This window comes from Microtus pennsylvanicus, chromosome 10, assembly GCF_037038515.1.
Source record: "Microtus pennsylvanicus isolate mMicPen1 chromosome 10, mMicPen1.hap1, whole genome shotgun sequence".
Lineage (NCBI taxonomy): Eukaryota > Metazoa > Chordata > Mammalia > Rodentia > Cricetidae > Microtus > Microtus pennsylvanicus.
In genome coordinates this window covers 6938156-6965907 of record NC_134588.1, presented here as the reverse complement: position 1 = coordinate 6965907, position 27752 = coordinate 6938156, and the positions used below count along the sequence as shown (strand labels likewise).

Here is a 27752-nt window from a genome sequence, read left to right as displayed (position 1 = left end):
TTAAGGATTATAGACAGTATATTTCCTCATGACAGGGACACTTAGTTGATAACTGACATAAACCATATTCATATCAGATATATTGAGCTTGCAGCATTCAGCCTACCACTTGTCTGTTTTATGATTTAATCCTTGGTGCTGAAGTGTACAAGTGCGGGAACATAGACAGCAGCAGAGTTAGCAGTGCTAACGCTAACTAAACTTAATGATTTTGCAGGTTCTTTTGGGGAGGCCTATAAGATAAAACAAAATCTCAGCATTCTTTCTGTCTATACACATTATGTGCGATTATCAAGACAGACATGTTTCTAGGCCAAGGTAAAAATGGTACTCCCAGATGTCTTTGGAGAAATCATTACAAAAGAATATGAGAAGATGGGACTAGAGAGATAGCTCAGGAGTAAAAAACTGGCTGCTCTTCCAGAAGACCCTGGTTTGATTATTAGCACACACAGTGGCTCACAACCATCTGTAACTCCAGTTTCAGGGTATCTGATGTTCTCTTCTGGCCTTTGTAGGCAACAGGGACATAAATAGTGCAGTTATACATACTGGCAAAACATCCATGTATATAAAAATAAAATAATTTTTTTAAATCAACTTGAGAAAAATATAATCAGATAAACACAGAAGCAAGCCCCTAACTCAACCATGCACACATAGATTTTAGTGAATCAACTGATTCCAAATTCAGAGAGATACTGCTGTAAAACACACACACACACACACACACACACACACAATCAGCACTTAAACCATACCTGACACAAACTTAGTCTTAAATAGGAAACTAGAAAGTTAGGGGGTCTCAGAACTTGAAGCTTTGCAGGAGTCCATGAAAGTCACATTTTACTTCCTATATATAATGGCCTTTACCTTTAATTTTTTACAATTATATTTATTTAATGTGTGTATGTGTGGGGGCCTATGTGCAGAAGTCAACAGACAATTTAAAGAGTCAGTTCTCTCCTCCCATCATGGGGTCCCAGAAACAAGTATAAATTATCAGGCATCTTGTAGTCCCTGGTCTTAATTCTTTAATGGGTCACTTCATCATCTTTTAAGCTGGTTTGGGGCTATGGCAGGGCAGAATACAGCTAGGCAGGAAATCCAGGCAGAGATAGAGGAGAATGAAGGCAGAGTCAGGGAGATGCCAGCAGCCAATGGAAAAGCAAGATGTGAGGTAACAAGCCACAGGCCTCATGGCATAATATAGAATAATAGAAATGGGTTGATTTAAATTGTAAGCCTGAGCTAATAGGCCAAACAGCTTGTCACTCATATTAAGCCTCAGAATGATTTATTCAGGAACTAGCAGGTAGGAGAGAAAACTCCACTGAATATGACATAGAAAACTGTATTTCCCTTTACTTATCATTTTAAAGCATGGTAGTTATTTACAGAAAGATTTTCTAAAAGCTAATGTGGAAAGAACATCCTTAGATAAAGGAAGGTCTTACATCTGTACAAAAGTGGAAATCAATTTATTTCCTACTCCTGTGTATGTCCATAATGAAATTTCAGTACTTTTGTCCCCAGCTTCATTCAGATATGGACAGAGGAGATGGATCCATCAAATACATCCTTTCAGGAGAAGGAGCAGGCATCGTGTTTACTATTGATGACACCACTGGAGACATCCATGCCATTCAGAGGCTGGACCGAGAAGAAAGAGCCCAATACACTTTAAGAGCTCAAGCCCTAGATAGGCGGACAGGCCGACCAATGGAGCCAGAGTCAGAGTTCATCATCAAAATCCAAGATATCAATGACAATGAGCCCAAGTTCCTCGATGGACCTTACATTGCCACTGTGCCAGAAATGTCACCAGTAGGTAAGGTGGGGATGCACTGATTCTTCACAAACAGTAGACACACTCTAGGTGACCCTATTGTGTACACATAGAGCAGAAAATGTGCAGAAATCATAAAAGTGAAACCAAGATGACCACTAACTTGTTCAGTGGGTAGGACGTTATGCAGCTTTTTGAAGCCACCACATTAAGCATAATAAATCTCCCAGTCTCTTCCAGTTCTGATTCCTTAAGAATAAACTATGAATTAGATGGCTAATAGCATATATTTGGTTGCTAAGGGTTAATACTGGCTGTTACCAATGAACAAAGAAGACTACATAGTCAGTGTTACTTTTACTGGTTACTAAGAATTTAAACACCCCAATGAGTAACAAGAGGCTTGATCTAGGAAGAAAACTCTCCCAAAGAAGCAAGCATAATATCTGCAAAATGTTTTAAGGTTGACCATTCAGGATATACCAGCTCTTTATAACTGCTTGAATAGATTTCTCCCACTTCTCTCCCTCAGGTACCTCTGTTATCCAAGTGACAGCCACAGATGCTGATGACCCAACCTATGGCAACAGTGCCCGGGTAGTGTATAGCATTCTCCAGGGCCAACCGTATTTTTCTGTGGACTCCAAAACAGGTATATAGTACAAGTGTCAAGGCAGAGGTGATTGTTTATTGAATAATCCTTGTGTTTCCTTCTTAGGACAGACCCAACTCATCTTTTCAAGGACTCTCCAGGAAATGTATTACACAGAAAAGACTGTCATAATCTTTAGGATTATGAGAGCACATTGGAAGTGTTGGGTATGGGAAGGGTGAGACAGTGTTCATGGATTGCTGAGCAACACTAAAGCCCTGCCTACAGAAATTGTCTCTTCATTACCTCCCCAAAACTCCCATGTCTATATTTATTTACCAAGGTTTAAGGTCTTCTATAACTCCATCAAGACCAAAGCAAGCCACACTCACCTGGGCTTGCTCTATAGTTAGACTCACAGAGCCTTCTGGGCAATCATTCAGCTGACCATCACGATTCATTCAAGTGCTAACCAAGTTCCTGTGGTTACTGATATACCCACAACGTTTTATCTACTGGGCCAATCCTTGCTAAGCAAAAGACAAGGGCAGAGTGTATGACTACCAGGCAAGTGGGTTTTGATGAGACAGGCAAGAGCACATGAATATGGTCCCCAGAAAGGCAGAGCCTGTTGGAGGTCATTCCTCCAACAGGGGATGCAAAGAGAACAGAACTGATAAGAGGCAGCATGGCAGAAGAGGAGAGACTGGGAAGCCTACGGCTTTGACTACAGGATTCATGTTTTATCCCAAGGGAAATCACTTTGGTGTCTGTATTGGGCAGAATAGCTACTGTTACTGTTACTGAGCCAGGGTTTCTCCTTCGCCAAGCACTTTCATAAACGTTACCATTTTTAACCTCCCAATAGGAAGTATTATTGCTCCCACTTTACGGAGGGAAAGCCGACCTAAGAGGCAGAACTTGAGCAAAGAAACAACCACAGGGCCTAAGTCACCAGTGAACAGTCAAAGTCACCTCCTTTTCTGATAGAAAAGAAATATATATCTGTTATTACTGGGAGAATTTTCTTTCCTATATGTCCTCAAGGTAGCCCAGCATTCAGAAAATGGTATCATAAAGGTAGAAAGTGAGAGAGTGTAAATTAGTAGGAGGAAAGAGCTAGAAATGTCTATAAAGCAGAAGCTTCAGTAATTCTATGAACAGGGAAGGGGACGAATGAAGGGATGCCCGCAGGGAAGAAAACTCCAGGCAGAAACAGGGTCGTGTGTCCTTTACATCCTCGGAAGGAGTGTACATTATTCTGACAATGCCCATGAGGGGCGTCAACAGTGTTAAGGTCAAAAATACATGAGGCGATTGTCATTGCTTTGTCCAAGCACATTTCCTTTTAGGACAACATCAGTGACTACACCACATCCATCACTGGAGGAAACTGAGGCAGGGTGCTGTCCCACAGGCTTGCCTTGCCCTGCAGGATGCCAGTTTAGTCACAGGCTGTGTCAGAACCCTGTAACAACAGGCCTTAACCTTCCCTGCAAGTGTAGGAAAGCCAGACTTCCTAAACTGGAGGTTAAAAAGGAGATAAAACTCTAAACATCCCTGGCAGATTAGAATCTACATGTCGCTGCATATGGTTTAGACCTCTCTTCTTAGTGAAATCCAGTCACCACACCTTCATGCTGCTTCTCCTCTGAACTGTCTGGGGAAGTTAATCCTTTATGCATGGCAAAAATAAACAACACACAGTCTCTGTGCCCTTCCTGCTTGAGGAACTCGAGGCACAGAAGTAAGCAGAGGAAAAGAGAACAGCGACTGTAAACAAAGGGAGTCTAATCCTTTTCATCCCTCCTTCCCGGCAGGGGGGAAGCAGGGAAACACTCTAGGAGACAGTTTCTAGAAAGTCATCCACACTACCAGGGCTCTAGGGCTGAAGGCAGAAGGAGCAGGGAAATTATCTAGAATCACAGATTTGTAGACACATGGAGCTTTGTTTCCTGTACTCAAATCCCAGGTAAATACACCGCCTTAGCAGGCATGTCCTGGAGTCTGTAGGAAAACCACTGCTGCCACCTCCTGTTCTGCTTCAGTAACGTTGCCAAGGACACAGCCTCTGGGCCTTTCCTGATGGCTGTCTATTTCTTGGTCCTTTGTTTCACACGGTGCTTTTCTGAAGCTGGGATTTTAACCACACGTTTAATAAAAATAGGCGCTGTGCATCTTGGTATTAGGTATTTACATACACAAAGGAAACAAGCACACACGCATCCTCAGAAGACCTGCTTTGCCAGTTTGCTTTTTAAAACAATTCCTATCCTGCAGGTGTAATCAGAACAGCACTCATGAACATGGACAGAGAAGCCAAAGAATACTATGAAGTAATCATCCAAGCCAAGGATATGGGAGGGCAGCTTGGCGGATTAGCTGGGACTACAACAGTCAACATCACCCTCTCTGATGTCAATGATAACCCACCCCGCTTTCCCCAGAGTAAGTACCAAGACATATCTCTCAGACCAGAGGGAGCCGCACCTCACAGAGTTTAGGGGTACTGTTACTTTGCATTAAATGTCATTCATTAATATCTTTCTGCACCACAACCATCAACCATCACTGAATCAGTGTTTCTCAACTCTTTTTTCACTACTTCATCCCTGTTAAATCTTCTTAGACTTTTTTTCCCCATATTGTTAACCTGATGGCCACATCACCCACCTGCACACTGAGTACTAAGCATAATATTTGTCATATAGGGTTAAATTTTCATGGGTCACAAATCATCATCATGTGTAAGATTTGTTTTTGACCACTAATCTCCATCAAGAGCTCATTTTCAAGAAAATGATTTTCCAAATGGGCACCAGTTCAGAACACATTTTGTGAGACAGCCAGAGCTGTAGCAGTAACCAAACAATATACAACTCGGTGCCATACATGATCTGTAGGGACACCAGGCTCGGGCACACAGATACTAACCCCTGTCTCCCAAACTTCAAATCCACCCAGCGAGCACATGTCCTGTTATAGAGGGGGAAACCAATAAGGAATGTTTGGTGGGTCACTTGTGGGTTCATAAATGGTGCAGATTGAGTAGATTCTTATGTTGACTAATTCTACAGCTGGGAAAGACTAAAGTGTCGTGGAACAGTTTGTGCAATGCACGTGAGTTTGCTACTTGTTCTCAACAAGTGAAAAATGAATGAAGGTCTCACAGGGTAATGAGACTTAAACAGAAGACTAAAGAAGAGAAAGGATTTACACTAGCAGAAAAGAAAACACAACACGCCAAAATGAACTATCAAGTTGAGATACTACCTAGGGATGCAATATACAATATATGTGTGTACACACACACACACATATACACATTTATTTATTTATTTATTTCTACACACAGAAAAAGACAGGGGTGGGCATGGGGGAAAGCACACAGCACAGGAAAAAGTAAGTATGGGCTCCTGACTCTCACTCTCCTGGCTAGAGGAAGCACAGCTGAGGGTTCGTCAAACAGGACACCACTTTTAATCTGGAGCAGGACTGTACCACTGTACTGCTGACAGAGTAGAGAATACATAATGGAACTAGTGGCAGGCAGGGGAAGACAAATTCAGATTTGAATATGAAGTGACAGCAAAGCAATCAGCTTGAATGTCCTTAAGGAATGAAGATGTGACCTTGAAAGTGAGTGCCAGAAGGGAAGAAACTGGAGAAACAGCAGACACAATTCCAGGTTGAACACTTAGCAAGGAAAGGGGGGAAACAAACAAAAACTAAAACCCAAAAATGGGGCTGAGGAAACAGCTCGATCATTCAAGAGCTTGTTCTGCAAGCATGAGCATGAGGACCCAAGTACAGTCCAAGAATCCACGCTAGCAATGCTGGTACCCTTTTGTAATCCCCAGGCTGGGATGTCAGAAAAGAGTAGATTCCCTGGATTCCCTGCTCCATGTTCTTAACATACTTAACATAATATACAGTAAATTACAGGCCAGTGAGAAACCCTCGATCAAAACAAGGGGAAAGGCACCTAAGGAACAACACATAAGGTTTACTTCTGGCTTCTGCACACAAGTATACACACATGCACGTGCGCGTGTATGCGCAAACACACACACACACACACACACACACACCTAAATTACAAACAGAATAAATTCAGACTATTAGCTGAATAGCTTGCATTTTGAACCAGCTGAATCAAAATGACTTTTATTTCATTTATGTAAATAAAGAGAGCTCAAATAGTTGTTGAAAGACCCTCAGAGAGGACCTTCCCTCAGGAGGAGACCCCTGAAGCCAAAGAACAGTCCGAGACCACTGGCTGCAAACAGCATGAGGTTTCTTTATTGGGTGTACACAGGTACCTGCGGGCGGCAAAGTCTATTCAGAGGACTTGCGGGCCTGCAGACTGGGTGAAGGTCTTTTTATAGGAAAAAGGGCGGGCAGAAGCAAGCATACAAAAGCAGATGCATGGTTACAGGAATCCCATTGGTAGGTTGGAATGAGGCAAGGGGCACATATGGTTCCCCCCCCCCCCAAACGTTCGGTTCCCCTCCCAGCACAGATGTATGGCCACAGATATTCTGTTTTGCAGCTAGGGGTCCTGACCTCAGGTATCCTGTTTTGCTAAGCAAACCGGGGTGTTCTCATGAGAGCAGGCTAGCTGCAGGTCCTGAGGGGGTCCTGAGGGTCTCAAGCAAACAGGATGTTCTCATGGTATAGCTGACTGCAGGTCCTGAAAATCTTTCAAACAAACAGGATGTTCTCATGGGAGCAGGCTAGCTGCGGGTTCTGAGGGAGGGGGGTCCAGAGGGTCTTTCAGCTGTGTGCAAATGGAATACACAAAGTCACCATGGCCATTCATGGAATACAAAAGGCAGGCTATCAGGCAAATGTTTTGCAATGATACAAATGAGCGAGTTACTAAGATGACTAGTTTACCAATCAGAGTGCAGTATAAACTTCCATATGGAGCGATGGGTGCAGCTTTACTGATCCTGAGTTCCATATTCATTCACAAATGACTCGTGTTGTGTGTCCCACATAAACACTGTGGGTTCTGAATATTCTGAATTATTGAACTTTTCAAATACGACACTAAATATGTATCCCTGATGAAGGCAGAATGGGAAGCAGAAGAGCCAAGGAACTGCAAAGCTCAACAGTTTAGAGATCCGGACCCTTGTGGATATAGTCACATGTTCCTCCAGGCATGGAAGCTCCTTAGAATATTACACAATACAGTGAAGATGGGGACTTTAGTCCTACCCCCAAATCAAAGCTCTAAGACCATTCTCCACTAAAATACAGTACTTTTGCACTTTTCAAAATAAATTAATTCATTATTAAATATTTCTCCATTTATTTGTGAAAGTCAAATTTGAATAATTTTATTCAAATATAACTATTTATTATTATTAAAAATAATAATAAATAATTATTATTATTAAAAATAATAATAATTATTATTATTTCTTAACTCTACCTTGAATTAAATGCTTCTGCTCTACTGTTCTTCTGATTCCCTATTGTAGGAAATCCGTTTAGCTTCTTTCTCAAAAATATTATCATAACTAACTGTGAGATGCTGACAAAATGTCATACCTACTCTTTTATGTTGAACAAGCCTAATCATCTTTAACTGAACCACATTGAAAAATAATATTATGTGCTCAAGATATTTACTTCTGTTTTGTTGTTTGTTTGTTTGTTTGTTTTGGTTTTTCGAGATAGGATTTCTCTATAGCTTTGGTGCCTGTCTTGGGACTAGCTCTTGTAAAACAGGCTGGCCTTGAACTCGCAGAGATCTGCCTGCCTCTGCCTCCCAAGTGCTGGGATTAAAGGCATGTGCTACCACTGCCCAGCAAGATATTTATTTCTAATGCCATGCAGAAATTCTAATACATGCTGAACTTATAACTGTGTTAAAACACATAGGATAGCTTTCCTTTCTGAAAAGATTATAGGTACATGTATGTTTTGCCTAAAATTTCTGGGGAAAAAAGTGTAATCCATTGATAAATTCACATGGCACAGTAGAGAGTCCCTGACTCATACTTGTGAGGAACAAACATTTCTTCTTCTCCCACAACCCTTGGGGGCCATCAGCTCCTTTGCCTCAGGCTTCCTCATAGTTTTACATAATAAAAAAGAGGAACTATGGAAAGGCTCAGGAGCTAGGAGTGCTTCCTGCTTTGGCAGATGACTCTGGTTCAGTTCCCAATACCCACATCAAGCAGCTCATGACTCACAGCCATTGTCATTCGAATTCCAGAGAATAGGATGGCCTCTGTAGCCTGCAAGCACCTGATGCATGTGATACACAGAAACTCATGTAGTCGTGCCTATATACACAAAAAATTGATAAGAGACTGAAACAATATTGAAAATGTGTGTGATTTTAGTTATTTAGTTAGCCAGCCTGGGACTGCTAAAAAAGTAAGTTCTCAAATATACAACTTCACAGAGGTGAAAATAGGCTAAAAAATAAAGATTATGAACAAGAGCATCAACTCAAAAAGGAAGGCATACCAATGCTGGGCATCAACTCAAAGGAAGGCATTATCAATGCTGAGCTTCTCTACATGTGGGATCCGGTTTCGGTATTTGAGTTTAGAACTAGAACACAAAGCCCATGCAGAGGCATCCAGATAGCCACAGCTATGGAAAACAAGTTGATGTACCACACATGGAGCTCAAAGGGCTCCATCCACTCGGGTCACTGTTTATAGAGATGGGACCATAGCACACAGGCCAGAACATAAACGGAAATTAGGACATTTGAAATCTGATGAAATAAATGTGCTTTGTTATCCCATGCTGACAAGGAAAAGCATGGCTTTGAGAGAAATATCCCATTCATGTGGCATCTTAAAAATGAGGAAGCAAGGAGTTTCTTCCTACACTGAAGGATAAATGAAACAAAGAGAGGTCCACTGTTACCCTGTCTTACTCTTGGGCTCCGTGGAGCTATTTCAACTTCTCCTTATTGAACGTTCAGCACAGCCTATAAGGCGGTGGGGATGCTTTCACTCTCTGGACTGAAATTTTAAACTGTAAAACTTAAGTTTTAACTTATGAACCACGGAAAAAAATGGCTTACATGGCATGCCTGATATGTGATAATAAGGCAAACTTTTAATGGTAGATTATCATGAATACATGTTCCTGCTTTTCTTCACAGAACATTATCAGATGAGTGTGCTGGAGTCAGCTCCAATTAGCTCCACTGTGGGGAGAGTGTTTGCCAAGGACTTGGATGAAGGAATCAATGCAGAGATGAAATATACTATTGTGGATGGAGATGGTGCAGATGCTTTTGATATTAATACAGACCCAAATTTCCAAGTTGGCATCATAACTGTGAAGAAGGTAATCTAATTTCCCTTTCAAATCATTTTCAAGGGTACTTTGCGTGGGGAATGCTAGTGAAGGGTGGTTGTATATTAGGATATGTTTTGTTTTATCCTCTGATAAAATCTCTTTCCTGGACCAATGAGATGAATCATCAGGTAAAAGCATTTTCCACAAAATCCTGATGACCTAGAACCTACATTGCTAGAAGATAATAAACTTCTACAAGCTTTCCTTTTGAGCCCTACAGGACAGCATGGCACTGGTACACCCATACCCAGTCACATCCTCCCTCTCTCTCTCTCTCTCTCTCTCTCTCTCTCTCTCACACACACACACACACACACACACAGACACACACACATACACACAATTTAAAAAATAACTCTTCCTCATTAGCTTAATAAATAAACACCTCTTACTGCTTGGTCTTAGAGGCAAAACCACTGGCTGTGGCATTATTTTATAGAAAGGGTTACTAAAATACATTACAAATAAGCCACTTTTACTTAGCCACTTAAACTGCTATAGCTTAATGCTCTAATGTTGTTAATGATTTAATCAATATTTGAATCCCACATCTTTACATTAGTTTATCATAAATAGAAAAGCAAGCTATAATATTATTATTAATAAATAATACATAGTACTTTTTAATTGCTTCTTGAAGACCCATAAATGCAAATGAAACTTGAAAAGTTTTATCAAACATAAAACTTCTTTGTTCCATCTCAAGGTACCAAGCTTCCTAAAGGTAAATGTTCATTTCTTATGTGCCATAAAGCACATATGGATAAATTCAATAAATGGAAGGTAAATTTCTCCTATTTTAATTTTTGTTTTGTGTGTGTGTGCAATATATGTATACACATGTGTACAAGTGTTTATGCACATACACATTTGTGTAGATGCATGCAGAGGAAAGAGGTTGATTTGCTAACCCTGGAAATGCTCCTGCCTTTGCCTCATTAGCACTGGGTTTATTACAAATGACTGACTATGCATTAACTTGTATTTCTTAATTATACATCACTTGGCCTGGCTTTTACACGGATGCTTGGGATCCAGCTAAGGTCTCTATGATTGTGTGGCAATTATTTTACTACCTAAACCATCTCCTGCTGCCAGAGGCTCCTTGTTCATTCCCAGCCACCCAGTCCCGAAATAACCACACAGAAACTGTATTAATTAAAATACTGCTTGGCCAATCAGTTAGGCATATTTCTAGCTAGCTCTTATATCTAATTTATCCTTTATCATATCTGGGAAAACTTTAACTATCTGTCTTCAACTCTTCAAAGACCCTACAAGGTTCTAATATTACCTAAATAAACAGAAAGTGCATTGTAAGCAATTTCCAAAATTCTAGAATTGATAGAGACATCTTGCTGCCTGGATAGTTACCCAAAGTTCTTCTGTAACATTGGAGCATTCATCTTCAACCTACAGGCACATAGTATCTGGCAGACTTTTCCATGAAGCAGAAAATTTCAAAGATAGTTCCACTTATATTGGCAGTTTGTCAGTCACTTTCTTGTTTGTCCTGTATATCCAATATACTTGGCAGACTCTTTCATGAATCTGGAACCCTGAAGGATTGCCTTGCCTTAGGCAAGTTAAGCAGTTATTTTTTGTGGGTCCTGCATGTCCCATTCATGCAGCATAAAATCCAGGCAAGAGCAGTTTCTTGCCCAAATGGCTAGCAAACTCAATAATAAGCCTCTTTGATACCCATCATCCTCTTGATGTAGATTGGTGCTGCCAGGAGCAGATGAGTTTCATAGTCACAAAAAGTCCTAAGTTCTTTTTTTCTTTTCTTTTCTTTCTTTTTTTTTTTTTTTTGACTTTTCGAGACAGGGTTTCTCCGTGGCTTTTGGTTCCTGTCCTGGAACTAGCTCTTGTAGACCAGGCTGGCCTCGAATTCACAGAGATCCTCCTGCCTCTGCCTCCCGAGTGAAGTCCTAAGTTCTTAAAACATTTTAAATGCCATGTTCTGTTAGTATTTGAACAGTTTGAGGAATAACTGTCCATCTGAAGTCTCTGTACATCTAGAAAGCCTAATGTGAATATAAGCTTGACTAATACAAATTACTATGCATTAACCTGTATTTCTTAATTATAAGCTACATTTTTAAATGAACTACACAAGCACAATACCTTAAATAAGAGCAGAAATATATATAAGAAATTTGACTTTAAATTTGTATCAATAGACCAAGATCCATAACAGTACAAAGTATTCATCTCTAGAGCAAATCCCATTTTAAATGTAAACAAACATTTATAAACAGTATTTGGGAATAGTTCTCTCCAAACTACTTCCTGCTTTTTGTTGGGTGAAGTAATTTTGGGGTTCACAGAGACCTTTCAGGGGATCTTGGTTCATCAAACGACATTAGTCTGGTAGGAATCCACAGGTTCTCAACCTCTGTGGAAACAAAAGCAGAACCTCTTTTCCAAAGCAACATATCTTTAGACTCAAATTTTGAAGTCAAGATACTATATAAATATATATGTATATATACATATATATATGTATATATACATATATATGTATATATATGTATGTGTGTGTATATATATATATATATATATATATATATATATATATATATATATATATAGCTTAGCAACCTGGACAATAAAATGTCTCTCTGTACTTAGCTCATTCACAGTAAAAAAAAAAAAAATCAGAGAAAACACAATAGTATACATAATCCAAACTCTGTGTATTTTCCATCTTTATGTGGCTTACTGTTTTTACTCCTTTTTACTGTTTGTGCTCTGTCTCTTTAAAGACATTGTTTTATTTTTCTATTTTTTCTCTCTCTCATTTATCCAACACTATGACCCATTTAGAGGTCTTTTTCATCTGAATTTGTCTTTATTATGTATCTGTAATCCTTTTCTGACCAGGACTGCTTCTTAAAATACTAAGCAGCATGGTTAGGACTAAGGCTTCTTTGGGTTCCACCCAATCCAACAAGGCAGAGCTCCATTCACTCTGAGACTGCCAGGTGGGAGTCGTCCTTACCCCCTCAACCCAGGTAAACAGTTGGCCTATGCTGTCATGAACTAACTTGTAGCATGCTACCCACAAATCTCATTCAAGTGTTTGGCCTCCTGAAAGAGTCAGAGCTGTTCATGAAACTAGCACAAACCAAGAAGATGCCATTTCTTTTTTTTTTTCAATATGTTTTTATTAAAAATTTCTGCCTCCTCCCCGCCTCCCTTTTCCCTCCCCTTCCCCCACTCCCCACCCCCACTCCCCTCCCCCTCCCTCTCCAGTCCGAAGAGCAGTCAGGGTTCCCTGCCCTGTGAGAAGTCCAAGGTCCTCCCCCCCTCCATCTAGGTCTAGGAAGGTGAGCATCCAAACAGGCTAGGCTCCTACATATAAGCTACATTTTTTTCTTTTTCTTTTCTTTTCTTTCTTTTCTTTTTTATTTTTTGCTGCTAATGCTGAATCAGGAAGGCCTCTCTTAAAGGAGCCATAGCACCCTTGCTTACCACCAGCAAATAGAGCCCATTGGAAAAAAATGTGGCTACCAAGAAACTGTGTTAAACCGTGTGTGTGTGTGTGTGTGTGTATCTAGAATTTATTTTTAAGTTTTCTCAGGTTTTATCTATCTGCTTGGAATTCCTGCCTTGTTCTATTCTGCTAAGCCACTGGCAGAAACAGCTTCTTTATTAACTAATGGCAATAAAACATAATCACAGCATACAGAGGGAAATCCCACCTTAATCTCCTAACACAGATTAAACTTTTTTTAAAACTGAATTTATGGCCTAAGGAGCTGGATCAGTGAATAAAGCATAAATACCAGAGTTCCCCAGAACCTACTAAAAAAGTGGGCAGTTGTGGCAGCCTATGTTTAATCCAGCACAGGATTTTAAAACGACACAGGATCCCGGGTATCTAGGTTCAGTGAGAGACCCTGCCTCAGTAAACACAGAATAGCACAGTTAAAAACACATGTTGCCAACTTTGAGCCTTTGCACAGACATAAACATTCCTATACATATGCATGCATTCCACACAAACTAATAAATTGAATCTAATAATTTACAAATGAACTTATAATTTAAAACATTAACTTGTAAAACATTGGTTTGTTTTATAAGCAACCTCAACCTGCTGCCTTCCTGGTGACCTTGCCCAGCAGCTGCTCACACTGCTCACACCAAATGCACATGTTAAGACGCCTCAATCCACCCACCACCTGCTGCCCAAGGCCCGCCCCAAGCAGCCATGCACATAGGCACTGTAACTCTGACCTGCCACCTGCCAGAGACTTTCCCCAAGCTTCCACACACTCATATCATCTCTGGTAAGAACTCCACAGCCTTACCCTGCTGCTATCTACGCAGAGGCCTTATAGGTGGCCTCTGTTAGTAATCACCCTTGCTCTCAGCACTACCATCTATCTGCTTGGGACCCCAGCAACCCTTGGTAGTCAATAAACTGGAATCACTTTCACCTCTTCATTCACAAATCAACACTAAGTGTTCAAAGGACTGAACTTCAGAAACCTGATCCAAAGCCAGCCACATTAGGGTAACAGCAAAAATACAGGACAGCAAAAGAACAGACATACGCCAAATTTCTCCAACCAGAAATCTTCATGGCCAGCACATACTGATCTTGAAACAGTATAAAATGCTAAGACAGACTTATGAATCCTCAAACACATTCATATAATCAATCAATATAAGTCATTACATTTGAAAATTAATAATATATGCTAACTTTATAAGATGACTAAAAATAATATCAATTTGTTACAAGAGAAAGGATTGAAAACATCTTCCAATTATATATTTTGTTTCAGCTATTAACACACCACTAACCACTAAAAACTGCCCAAAGTTTATAATAATTTCTTGAATGCAAAAGTTACCTATTCAAAAAATTAACTAATCATAAGATGGAGCCTTTAGGATACTTATTATTTAAGTTAAAATTTATTTTAAAAACATTCTAAATGATACAAGTATAGTGACATATTAAATCATTTTATAGGTTAGATATCATTACAAACATTCACTTTTAAAATATATTTATTAATATTATAATTTGAGCAAACTAAAAATTTCTTTTCTCTACCTTCTTTATCTGAAAAAGATTAGACTTTGCAAGCTAGAACTCTGTCTCTCAATGTCACTATCCAAAGAGTATCCAAGTTCAATCAAAACAAACATAAATGTTTCTTAAGCTGTTTAAATTCCTTTTCTGAACATATGAGTTGCCAGAAAAATATAATTAAGAACAAGACCGATAAACTGGATAGATAGACTAGAAACATATAATAAACATTTTAAAGGCGATTGACTGGTAAATCCATATGTCTAGAAGAACTCCCAGATGTCTGATCCACACCCATCATCTTCCTTTGTCATTAATAATGTCAGTCAAAATTGAAACAAAAGTTTTACTTTTGATTTATTTTCCCTAGGGTCTATTATTTGTCTAAAAAGTACATTTTTTTCAAAAAATATTAAGCTGAATTGAAAGAATTGGTTCTTCATACAACCACCATGATTGCTACACAGGACATGTGTCATTTTAGCTTTTAAGTAATCAGTCAATTGATTTTCAGTTTCTTAAATGCTTGAAATATGCCTTGAAATATGTAATTTTCAGAGTGTTCTTTGTTCTATAGTAGCATGATATTGTGCCATTTTCTAGTCTTCAGCTTAGTTTCCATCTGCAAGCAAAAATAAGTAGTTGTAGGGAGTCCATTCTCTTCTTAGGCAGGTCACAAAACACATAAGTTCTATACTTCTCTAATTCTAATAGACTATGAATTACAATCCTCATTATTATTTTATATAGCCCTTCAAAAATCCAACTTTATGTGATCCAATGCCTTATTTGTAATTATTTGAAGAGCTCTTGGAGACACATTTGGATATATTATATTTACCTTGCCTGTATCGGGTTTGCTCCCTGCTGGTGCTTCAGTACCCTTCTGCCTACACAGAAGACATTTTTGACAGCAGTAAATTCCAGTGCATGCAGTATCAACCCTGTACAAAATGAGACTCGCATGCAGCACTAATGCCTTTCATTGCATACAGCTTGCATGGGCACTAACATCAGAGCTCATCACCTGCTAAGCACCAGTAATTGTGATGTAGCATCTATTAGAAAAAGGCTGAACCCCCAACGTATAAAATACAATGAGAACCTACACCCCAGAAAAAGATGTTAACACCAAGCCCTTATATGCCATAATATAAATGTTAATGCATAGAAGAAACATGTGGCACTACTTAATACATTAATAACTTTTTACTACATTTGGGGTCTTTGGCCTTACTACACACTGGGGAATAAAAACCCAACTGAGTCTTTGCTTTTGACCTTGAATCTGAAGAAACACTAATATTTTGTAATAAAGAGTTGCCCTCCCTACATGGATGCTATGAACAGAATGTGGGTCCTCTGAAAGGCATAAATCATTCTTAACCACTGAACCATCCATCTCTTTACTCTCCCAATTTTCTATTTTATAATATGGAATCATAATAGATAAACTGATTTCTTGTTCATGAGCCCTGGTCAGAGAAATTGTCCATTTGAGCCATCGTCTTAGCTGCCACTATGTATCACCTTAGTCCTATCTTCTGAGCTTTCTGAATTCAAAGTTCTACGCCAAACTGATTTTAAAGTAAAGTGTAAAAGGGACCATCTATGATAAACTAAATAAACAAAGGTCTGTGTGACATAGTGTGCCAAGGATATATGTTATGTGAAGCACCTAATGTATCTCCTTAGAAAGAATCACTGTTGCTTTGAATTCAAGAAGAAAACAAATCTACTCATTTTTAGCAAGCATAGAAAATGATGAGTTTCACTAAGAAATGTTTGTTCATTTCCATATCATTTTATCTTGCTTGCACTCACTCCCCCACCATCCTTCCTCACTCCTCCACGCTCACCAGTCCAATTTCTCCCCAAAATCAGTTCCCTTCAAAAGGAAAAATTTTAAGAAGAAAACAATAAATCAAAAGTCTAATCACATGGTCTTCCTAAGACAGAACACAAGCTTGGTCTTAATTGCCCACCATCTTTCCAAGAGAGAAATGCCTCTGAACACAAGGTCATCAGGGCCATATTGTCCACCCGCAACAAAAGGGTTTTCAAGAAACAAAACTTTCCTTATTAAAATTAGGGTGGGCCAAAACGGGTCCTCAGACTTTTTCTCCAGACCATGCTGAGTAAAGTTAAATAAGTAAAAACTGAGTTTACCAGACATCTTCCTTCCTTCTTACCTGTTATAAAATCTGATGTTATCACTGAGAGCTTTAGAACAAGACAAGATGTCCCTGTTTTTACTTTTTTTTCTCTTTTCTCACTGTTTCAATGAATTTGGGGGTTCTCAACCAATCACCAGAATTGTCTGTCTTTTTGACTCTGGATATGTATGCTACCGGCTGACCATTTTTCTTCTCATTGCCTTTCAGCCCCTGAGTTTTGAAAGCAAGAAAAGCTATACTCTGAAGGTGGAAGGAGCCAATCCTCACCTAGAGATGCGTTTTCTGAACCTTGGCCCATTTCAGGACACGACCACCGTGCACATCAGTGTGGAGGATGTGGATGAGCCGCCTGTGTTTGAACCTGGCTTTTATTTCGTGGAGGTGCCTGAGGATGTGACGATTGGAACAACCATACAGATTATTTCTGCCAAGGACCCAGATGTGTCCAACAACTCAATCAGGTTTTCCCATAGATTTCACTTTGTCTGTATATCCTGGAATTTTTCTTTACCTTTTATGCAAAGTTCTGGCATTTTCTCCCTTCTTTTTTCCTCTTTAAATCCCTCCTCTGGAAATTCTTTTCTGAGATTTTTGTTGTTGTTCAAATAACATAATAACGTCATGTAACTGGATAATTAAATGTCATTATATGCTAAATTCACTTTCATTTAGCTCAGATATACACATATGCATACCTTTAATTCTCAATCATGGCCCCACTTCTACTTGGTCTTTGTTGATTTGGGGGCCTGTCCTAAGCATTGAAAACACTAAAGTCAGAATCTCTGGTCTTCACCTACAAAATGCTAATATCAGCCTCCAAGCTTTAGTAACCAAAAATGTACCCAGGTACTGCCAAATGTCCTGGAGCAGTGATACGAACAGCCTAAGAGAGGACCCACCAATACGAAACAACCTCAGTCACACACAAATGTCAAAATCACTCCTCATTTCAACTTTAGTATTCTCTTTTTAAGTTAAGATACAAAGAAATGGGTTTTGTTGTGGCATTTTTATGTCTTCATACTTTGTTCTTATTCCTCTCCCTCCATAATGACCTTTACCCCATTTTTTTAGGTTCCCTTCTGCCCCCCACAAATGGCCATCCTTTCTACTTTCATGTCACAGAAATTCTACTATCCCATTTTCCCCTCCTTAAGATATCCTACTTATGGTCTTTTTATGTCCTACACAGACACAGAAACACACACACACGTGTGTATGTGCATATACACAAACTTATATGTACATTCCACAACACCACATATCTAAGAAAACATGGTGGAGTCTGGTTTACTTTGCTTAGCATGGTGTTTTATTTCATCCACTTTCCTGAAAATGCCATGACTTCATTTTTCTTTCTTCATGGATGAACAAAATACCACTGTGTGTATTAGCCACATATTCTATATCTACCCATCTGTTGATAGATGTCTAGGCTGGTCCTACTACTTAGCTATTATGAGCAGAGGAGCAACAAACATGTTTGTACAAGTATCTCTGCGCCTGGAGTATGTGGGCCTGAGTCCTTTGGGTAAATAACCAGAACAGATAGAGCTGGGTCACATGGTTGTTCTATTTTGGAGGAACCCCCACACTGATATAGTAGCAGCTGCAGATTACATTTCCACCAGGAATGTCTAAAGGGGCCTCTTTTCTCTGCATCCCAACTAGCATTTTCTTGTTTGTTTTCTGAAGAGAGACGCAATCTCAAGGCAGTTATAATTTGCTTTCCCTGATGGTTAAGAGTATTGAGCACATTTTCAAACAGTTATTGCCTGCTTTTATTTCTTCTTTTAAGAACTGTCAGATCAGGTTATTAGCCCATTTTTCAACTTGCATGATTTGTAGGAAGTACTGGTATTTAATTTTTGCAGTTCACTGTGTATTCTAGGCATTGATCTCCTATCTGATGCACAATTTATTCCTTTCCATGTAGCATCTATTCTCCATGATGAATTCTTCTTTTGGTTTACAGAATCTGCTTGAGTTCATGTAATTATATTTGTCAGTTTTCAGAATTATGTCCTGTGTACTTAGATTCCTTTCTAGAAAGATCTTACCTATACCTGTATCTTGAAACACATTGTCTGTATTTTCCACTCAAAGTTTCAAGGTTCCAGGCCATATGTTAAGATCTTTGATCTACTTGAAGCTCCTTTGTGTAAGGAGTGAGAGACATGGTTCCAGCTTCGTCGTTCAGTGTGTGAATATCCAGCTTTCTCAGCATCACTTATTGAAGAGCTTGTGCTTTTTCCAAGAGATGATTTTAACAACCCAGAAAAAAAATAGGTAGCTACAACAGTTTGTGTTTATTTCTGGGTTCTAAGTGATCTTTGGATATATAGCCATAAGGGTCCCTCCAATGCTCAGGAAACATGGAGGAAGAGGGGGACAGGTAGAATTTAAGAGCTGGAAGACGTGATGGAGTGTTGAGGAATGTTGTCCTCTAAGTGTAGCCTGGCAGTTTCATGCTTGAGTGACAGCAGTTATGACTACCTGTAGAAGACAGGCACCGCCTACATCTTACCATGGAAATGGGCGGGCTCATGAGGCCTCATCCCTCTCTCTACAAATCTATAAGCAGTTTATGATTGCTGGAGGAGGAGAAACATTTTCTTCAGAGGTTTAGGCACTGGTAAGATGCCTCTGTTCCTGTAAGCAACCCTCATAAAACTCATTGGGTACTCCCAAATCAAAGAACACTTCTGGCACCAATCGACTAATGAACAAAACAACCAAAAATAAAAATAAAAAATCCCCAGACATGAAGTAGAAGAGGGACTAGTTGGGAAGAGGAAAAAGATAAGGAGATGGTGAGAGGACAAAAGAATGTAACAGGAAGTGGGTGTGAAAATAATACATTGCATACATCTATGAAAGCATCACATTGAAGCCCATTGTTATGTAATTATGTATAACAAATGCTAATAAAAGCAAAGACTCTTAAATAGGTAAAGCAATCCTAAAGTTCAGGGTTGGAGTTATCACAACTCCCAACATTAAACAACTATAGAATGATAGTTACTTGCAGGGAGTCCCTGATCCCAAACACTAATTAAAACCAAGTAGGAACATATTATATACCATATATTTATTTATATTATAGAAAAAAACAGGCACAGAAACATTTCTAAGGTCAGTGTCTTTGGTGACAGACAGGTTGGTCAGAGAATTCTCTATACTAAGCACCATCCTCCATCTCTGTCCCTCCAAGGTCTGCTTTGCTACAGAAGATTCCAACTGGGATGCTACCCACTCAAGACTGGAGAATTACTCTTAGAACCTTGGCTGTTTCCAGTCATCTCTAGAAGCTGGTGGACAGGTTGACACCTCAACCTTCCATAGCCACTGCCAAGTCTCTGAAGCCAGATTCACAAAGATCAGAACTCCAAGGCTGTTTGAGGCCATCTGTCCCGTTAATTGTTAAAAGTCGCACAGTAAAATGAATCTGGAGCCTTGGTAGAGATAAAACATTTTGAACACACCCCTATTTATCAAGCCCTTTCTGTCACCTGGCTACTTCCCTCATCTGGTGCCATTTTGTATTTAATGAAAATGTGTTTTTGGAGTTTAACTGGTTTTCTCCAGAGAATAACTCTACCAGGGGAAAATCTGCTTTCTCTGACTAACTAGTAAACACATTACATGTTCAAGCATTGAAATGGCTAAAAGTGATTTTAGTGCTTTAATTTAAAAATAAAAAACCAGCAAATCTTTCTGAGTTATACTTTGTAAATTTATATTTCAACTTTAGTCTTTTTGTTGTAAAACTACATAAGTGAAGCATAATGTCACCATAACCATCACAACACAATGAAACGGATACATTTCTATTTTCAGAAAAGCATGATTGTATCTTTGTGATCATGACTTATTAATTATATATCTATTATTTTGTGAGATAGTAGCTTTGCTGTCAAAGAGGGTAATGTGGGACTACTATACAGAATAACACCTCATGGCCGAGAATAAAGCAAGTGTGAATGGAATGGAAAGGAGATACAAGTTCTAACATGGAATATGGACTGGGCAGTATATTTCCACATGATCACCCAGATTCTGACTGTGGACGACCTCTATGGAAACAAAGTCTGATTAGGTGTCACACTAATAAGTAACAAATAAATCAGGAGACTAAATGCAGTCAGTATAAAAGTATGTGTGTGTGCATACGTATGCACATGCGCACGTGCACGCACACACACACATAACTTCACAGGGACTATCTGGGATTCAGTACTACAGCCATTATCTTAAGCCATCTCAGCAGGGCAGTGGGGAGAGAAAAGCATTCATGTTTCAAGATGCACTTGTGACTGCAGCAAACAAAATGAAGGAACAGAAAAATGTCACTTCAGATAGGCCCTTTGAAGAGACATCTGTCAGCATGAGGGGGTTCTAAGGAAGCCCCTGGCTGTTCCAAGAAACCTAGACAGGATAAATTCAAGAGCATGCACACTGAGGCTAGAACAGGGTCCATTGGCTGCTCTGGGGCATAGCTCTATATCCTTAGGGGAAAAACTGGCAAAAACAGGGTTCCAGGTGTAGAGTAAAAAGACAAGGTGTCATGTACACAATTTCTCCTCAAATAATAGAGTTTACAGCGGTAGATATAAGGTCCTTGGCTGACTCTGTGACATCCCACAGAAGCATGGAATTGCCTCTAGGTTCACAAGAACATAAAGGATCCTAGATTCTCAGAGATCTCAAAAGGAAAATTAATGAAAAGTCAGCTTTGTGGTTCTTATTTGCTAAGCTATTTGGAATTGCTTTCCTCTGTGAACAGTTCTCCAAAGTATTCATAATATCCTCATTTGTAGATGCCAGTTAATTGGAGGGAGGAGCTGGAGAGACGGCTCTGTGGTTAAGAGTTCTTGCTGATTCATCATGAGCACCAGAGTTCAGACTCCATCACCCATGAAATAATCTCTAGGCAGCCTACAAATGCCTGCTAACTCCAGTTCCCAATGGATCTCACACCCTCTATATGAACACAGGTGTATACATCTGCACACAAATATGCAAATACCTTTACATAGACCAACATACAAAAAATATTATTTAAAAATCTTTTTAAATGAAACCGTTTTAAGTATAATTTGTATATTATGCTACATAGCTAACTTACAATTTTCTTATAAATATTTAATAATTTGGATCATTAAAAGCAAAACACATACTAAACAGCCTCCCAAACCAACCTATCATCTAAAGTTAAAATACTACACATTGAAGGCCATTTAAAGTTTTTAGAAGATTATTAGGGGCTGGACGGTGATGGCGCATGCCTTTAATCCCAGCACTCGAGAGGCACAGGCAAGTGAATCCCTGTGAGTTTGAGACCAGCCTGGTCTACAAGAGCTAGTTCTAGGACAACTAGGACTGTTATTCAGAGAAACCCTGTCTCAAAAAAACCAAAAAAAAAATTTTTTAAAGGTTATTAGATTATTAGGATTTACATAATCTCCTTTCTAAAAAGATGATGCTGTACTAAGATATGTGCCAGACCTTATTCACTTGTAATTCACCAAATGCTATAGATTTAATTGTTTGCGTATGAGAACTACAAAGTTTAGATCCATCTTAACATTGATAAATACTCAAAAAATAGTAATAAAAAAAAACCTCCAGTCAGGAGGATAGTGAGCCATTTAGCAACTAAAATCAATGTCTGCTGGTATGGAAACAGCCTGACCTCCTGTGCCATCCTGTTGTGTGTGTGTGTGTGTGTGTGTGTGTGTGTGTGTGTGTGTGTGTGTGAATCCAGCCATCCTGCTCATGACAGAGAATGTCCTCATCCAAGCAGCCAAATGTCAGTGCTATCTGCCCAAGGCAGCTTTGCATATGTGTGCTAAGAATATTCTGTTCGTAATAGGCGAGAATGTTACAGTTGGAGACAGGAAAACTGCATATAGGCTTCACTACAGGGCCCCAATTTCCTTGTTTTCCATCTGTATCTGTACTTTCAATTTGTTCTCCTACACCCTGGAAATTGGCCCAGTGCCTCATTCAGAGAAATAAAGGCCATTATTCCCTCACTGTAGTCTAGCTTGGGAAATTGAAGAGGGGATTCTACTTGATGAGAGAAGCTCCCTAAGGCAGGCTCCTGCTGTGTCGACCAGGCAGTGCTGTCAGGGGTCCTGGGACTTGGTTATTTCTGTCACTCCATTTTCCATGCCATCTGTGATATTTGCTGTGGTGGGGTAGCTCTCTAGTTCCCCATGGGCTCTTCTCCTCCAGCGATATGCCTACAGCCTGGAGAGCTGCCATCCAGGTCATGCTCTGGTGACCAAATGTGGGGCTTTTCTTGTGTCTCCAGGCTGAAAGATTAGACTACCGTTAGCCAACCAGTACTTCTATTTTCTGAAAGAAATTCAGCTCTTAAGGCAACTGATAAACTTTGAAGCTAAGTCACAGGTGTATTCAGAAGAAACTACCAGAGCCCAACTCAATTTAAAATGAGTGTTGTAAATACAAGGTCATTTTTATTAAAGAGTTAACCATTTGTTATCATGTCTCATGAAGAAGTAAAACTGTGTTCTAGGGCAGTCTTCTACAATCCATATGTCAATAAGGCATTGGTAGGTGTTGCAAAGGGATCAAAACCTGAAGCTGAACTCCCTAGATTTGATTCCTAGTAGTGTGACCTTGGATAAGTGACTTAACCTCTTAAGCCTCTTGATTGTCTGATCTATAAAACAGAAATAATAATAATGCCTACCAGTGGTGTTACTTGTATGCTAAATGACTCACTACAGTCAATGTTTTAAGCAAAGCCTAGCAAAAAATAAATGTTTGTTAAACAGGATAACCTGCAGAGAGGTTAGTTGACTTCCTTAAATTCCCTATTATGACTTAAGAAGTCATAACAGAAGTTATTCCCTCTGAATTCGTAACTGAAGTTATTCCAATTTCTTTGACTCTTACTCATCTGCTATCTTTTTAAATCCTAGGTCTCTGAATAGCAATCGTGAATCTCTACAGAAATGTATACACTTGAAGCAAAATGTTTCGTAGAGCGATAGATGATAGGTAGATAGATAGATAGATAGATAGATAGATAGATGATAGATAGATAGATAGATGATAGATAGATAGATAGATAGATAGATAGATAGACAGATATAGTTTTTCTTACATTAATATTTACCCTAACTATATGTTATAATTTGGCATGCACATATCTCACTCCACTTCATGTTATTTCAATACTAATCATAATGAGCTATATTCATTTCACACCTCACCAAGCTGAATTGTGAAAAACACTGCACTTCAAGTTATTACTATCAAAATTACAGTTTCAGCCGAGAGACGCTTCAGTGGCTAAGAATGCTCACTCTTCTTGAAGAGAACCCAAGTTTGACTCCCAGCACTCACATTAGGTGGCTCACTGCTGCCTGTTAACTCGACCTCTGGGAGATCCAATGCCTTCTCTTGGCACATTTCCCCCAAAAGACACCACACACACACACACACACACACACACAGACAACTCAAAATAAATTAAAAATAAAATATTTAGAAAATTGCAATTTCTCCACCTCAACAACTTTAAGACAAAGACTGCTATTTCTGTCAACTTTTATTCAAGTTTTGAACTCAATATTTTCCCTGGCCTCTATTTAAAAGCAATCTGTAAAAACAGTGCAGCTATAATGCCATTGAGATGGTTTAAATCTTAGTTGAAAGTGACTTAATTGCTATAAATTTCTGTTTGCTTACCTGAGGATTAGGATAAATTTCCAAAGCTATGAGAGAACACTAACTCCTTATTCTTTTTCCCAATTTTGGAGTTTTCTTTCATCTCATGATTGTTTCCTTTGCTATGCAAAATCTTCAGTTCAATGCAGTTTCTTTCTTTCTTTCTTTTTTTTTTTTTTTTTTTTTTTTTGCTCTTTCTGCTTCTGTGCTGTTTGGATTATATCCAAGACATCACAGCCAAGACCAATGTTGAATAATTTTCTTTTGGAAGATTGACTTTCTGACCTTAAGTCTCTTCTTCATTGAAGTTGATTATTGTGAAAAGGGTAAGGCACATCTGTATGTGGACAGGCAGTTTTCCAAATACCAGCCATCAAGGACAGTTCTTTCACACCATTATGTGGTCTTGTTTTCTTAACAAAAATCCAAAGAATTGAGGGGAATGCTGTAGGTTTCCAGGCAGGGAAGCAAACCATGGAAAGATGAAACTGAAAACTTGGTGCAGAAAGACTTCTCAACCAGGATCAAGCCTTTGGGGAGTCTGCAGACAGGTGGTTCGTTGTCAGCATATTTAAAACACAGTACAATTTGGAAAAAAAAGTTTCCCATTGTAATATAATTCCCGGTGCAGAAGGAAGCATGATTACATCAAAACTTGACTTGCGGTACATGTCACTTCTTCCAAGAAGATGGGTTCTAAAGACAGGTTACTAGCTTAAGGGCCTAGGGAAGGATCTGACCTTGTTTGGGTCCTACAGCTATTTGGGCTATTAGCCACTTCTGGTCCTAGTTGAAGAAGCATGGGGAGCCCTGGATGTAAGGGTAATTAAGATTACTAACCACCCTTGTCCTGGTTGTAGAAGCATGTGGAGCCCCGGATGTAAGGGTAACTAAGATTACTAACCACCCTCATCCTGGTTGTAGAAGCATGGGGAGCCCCGGATGTAAGGGTAACTAAGATTACTAACCACCTTCGTCCTGGTTGTAGAAGCATGGGGAGCCCCATGTAAGGGTAATTAAGATTACTAACCACCCTTGTCCTGGTTGTAGGAGCTTGACATGGCCTGGTCCAATAGATAATGCAGACCTGCAGGCTATTGATCACCTCCAATTCCCAGCTTTCTGGAAAAACAGATTATATACCCTTCCCTTTGAAAGAACAACCCTAAATGCTAATATCCTGGGTTCCCTGGAGATCTGTGGGCAAAAGCACCGTATATGCATTTATTTCTAAGTTTTCACCCCAATTCATTCCCTTGATCAATGTCTTTATCGCTATCAGCATATGACAGTTTTAATTACTTTTGCTTTGTATTCTATTTTGATGCCAGGACAAATAACAGTATTTTCAGAAATACCAGAGTACCTAAACAAATAGTTTTTCAGAAGAAGATACACAAGAACCTTGCAAATGTACCAGGTGAGGGGGCAGGGGATGCTCAACATAACCAACCTTCAGGCAAATACAGCTTTAAACCACAATGAGGTGGCATTACATCTATTAGAATGCCTTGTCCCCCAGAATTGAAAAATAACAGAGCATTCAGAAAGTGGAAACTTTGTACCATGTTGGGTGAGGATATAAGTTAGCACAGCCATTTTGACAGTGTAGTGATTACTGAAAACTAGAATGGTCATATGATCCAGTTGTCTTGTTTCTGGGCATATATCCAAAGGAATTACAATCAGCCTATAGAAGAATCACCTTCATTTCCATGTTAACTGCCGCATTAGTCACAAAGCCAAGATATGGAAACAACCTGAATGCTCAGCAACAGATGAATGGATTTTTTTAATCTGGCATTTTATACATACACAAGAGAATACCACTCAGCCTTTAAAAATAAGGAAATTCTGTCATTTGTAGCAACACAAATGAATCTAGAGAACGTGATACTGCGTGAAATAAGCCAGGCACAGAAAGGCAAATACCCATGATCTTAGTTAAATGTGGACTCTAAAATGTTAAACTGATTTTTAAAAAAAATGGTAGATATCATAGTATAAGGCCAGCAATGCTGATGGACAGAGAAAGGGAATGTTTCGGTAAAGGGAAACAAAGTTCTAGATAGACAAGAAGATATGGTGATCTATTATGCATATGGTAACTAGTTAATTATATATTCTATACTTCAAAATTGTAGAAAATTGGATTCTAAATGCTCTTGTCACAAAAAGTAATATGTGAAATGATGTATGTGTTAATTACTTTGATATTTTAATACCACAAGATATATATACTGTGTATATACTATATACACAGCTGGGTGGTGGTGGCAAACGCCTTTAATCACAGCACTCGGGAGGCAGAGTGAATTTCTGTGAGTTCATAGACAGTCTGGTCTATAAGAAATAGTTCTAGAATAGGTCCCAAAGCTATAGAGAAACCCTGTCTCAAAAAATGAAAACATAAAAACAAACAAACAAAAGAAATATTATACTATATCCTAAACTACATAATTCTCAATAAAAATAAATTGCTAACCTTTACCAAGGAGTACAATGATAGTTCTCAGTCACAGCTAATTATCAAAATGTCTCATTTTAAACATCATGATGCCTGACCTTACCTCCATCTCCCAAGACAGCAAACAGATGAGAAAATACAGATGAACAGAGGGAACCAGGTTGCCAAATCAGACTGAAGAATAACTACAGTTCTTACTCACAACCTAATCCACTAAAGACTCAAAAGATAGAGCAACAGCAAAAAGAGTCATGTAATTCTTCTTTTGCAGAAGATGAAAGCTGTCTGGATTAAGTGCCTGTAACTACCCTTCTTTTCCTAAATAAAATGCACATTGGTCCATACTGAACATACATGGTGGAAACAACAGAGAAGACCTGTGACCTGAACCAAAGGGGCCTTTGTTTTAATACAACAGCTGCTTATGATGCCCTTTGAATGCTGAAAGTCATATGATAGTTTCCAGAAGGTTATCCATTGGAAATTCATGAAACTCAGTTTCATTTATAACTGGCAATGAAATAGACCTGCTCTATCCTGCTAAAAGCAGGATATATATGGAATCTTTAGCTAGTAAGTTCTGTCAGTTGGGAGTTAAATCATCACATGTCTACGAGTTGGGA

The 27752-nt window shown here is 39.1% G+C and overlaps 1 protein-coding gene across 2 annotated transcripts in view; it reads left to right on the top strand.

Moving 5' to 3' along the window:
* Positions 1 to 27752, top strand: part of Cdh20 (cadherin 20) — a 244441-nt gene that overhangs the window by 190455 nt on the left and 26234 nt on the right. For both annotated transcript variants that reach the window (XM_075987654.1, XM_075987655.1), the window contains 5 exons: positions 1540 to 1834; positions 2325 to 2444; positions 4665 to 4832; positions 9526 to 9713; positions 17163 to 17416. In XM_075987654.1, coding sequence (XP_075843769.1) covers positions 1540 to 1834; positions 2325 to 2444; positions 4665 to 4832; positions 9526 to 9713; positions 17163 to 17416 — 1025 coding nt within the window. The remainder of the gene's footprint in view (positions 1 to 1539; positions 1835 to 2324; positions 2445 to 4664; positions 4833 to 9525; positions 9714 to 17162; positions 17417 to 27752) is intronic.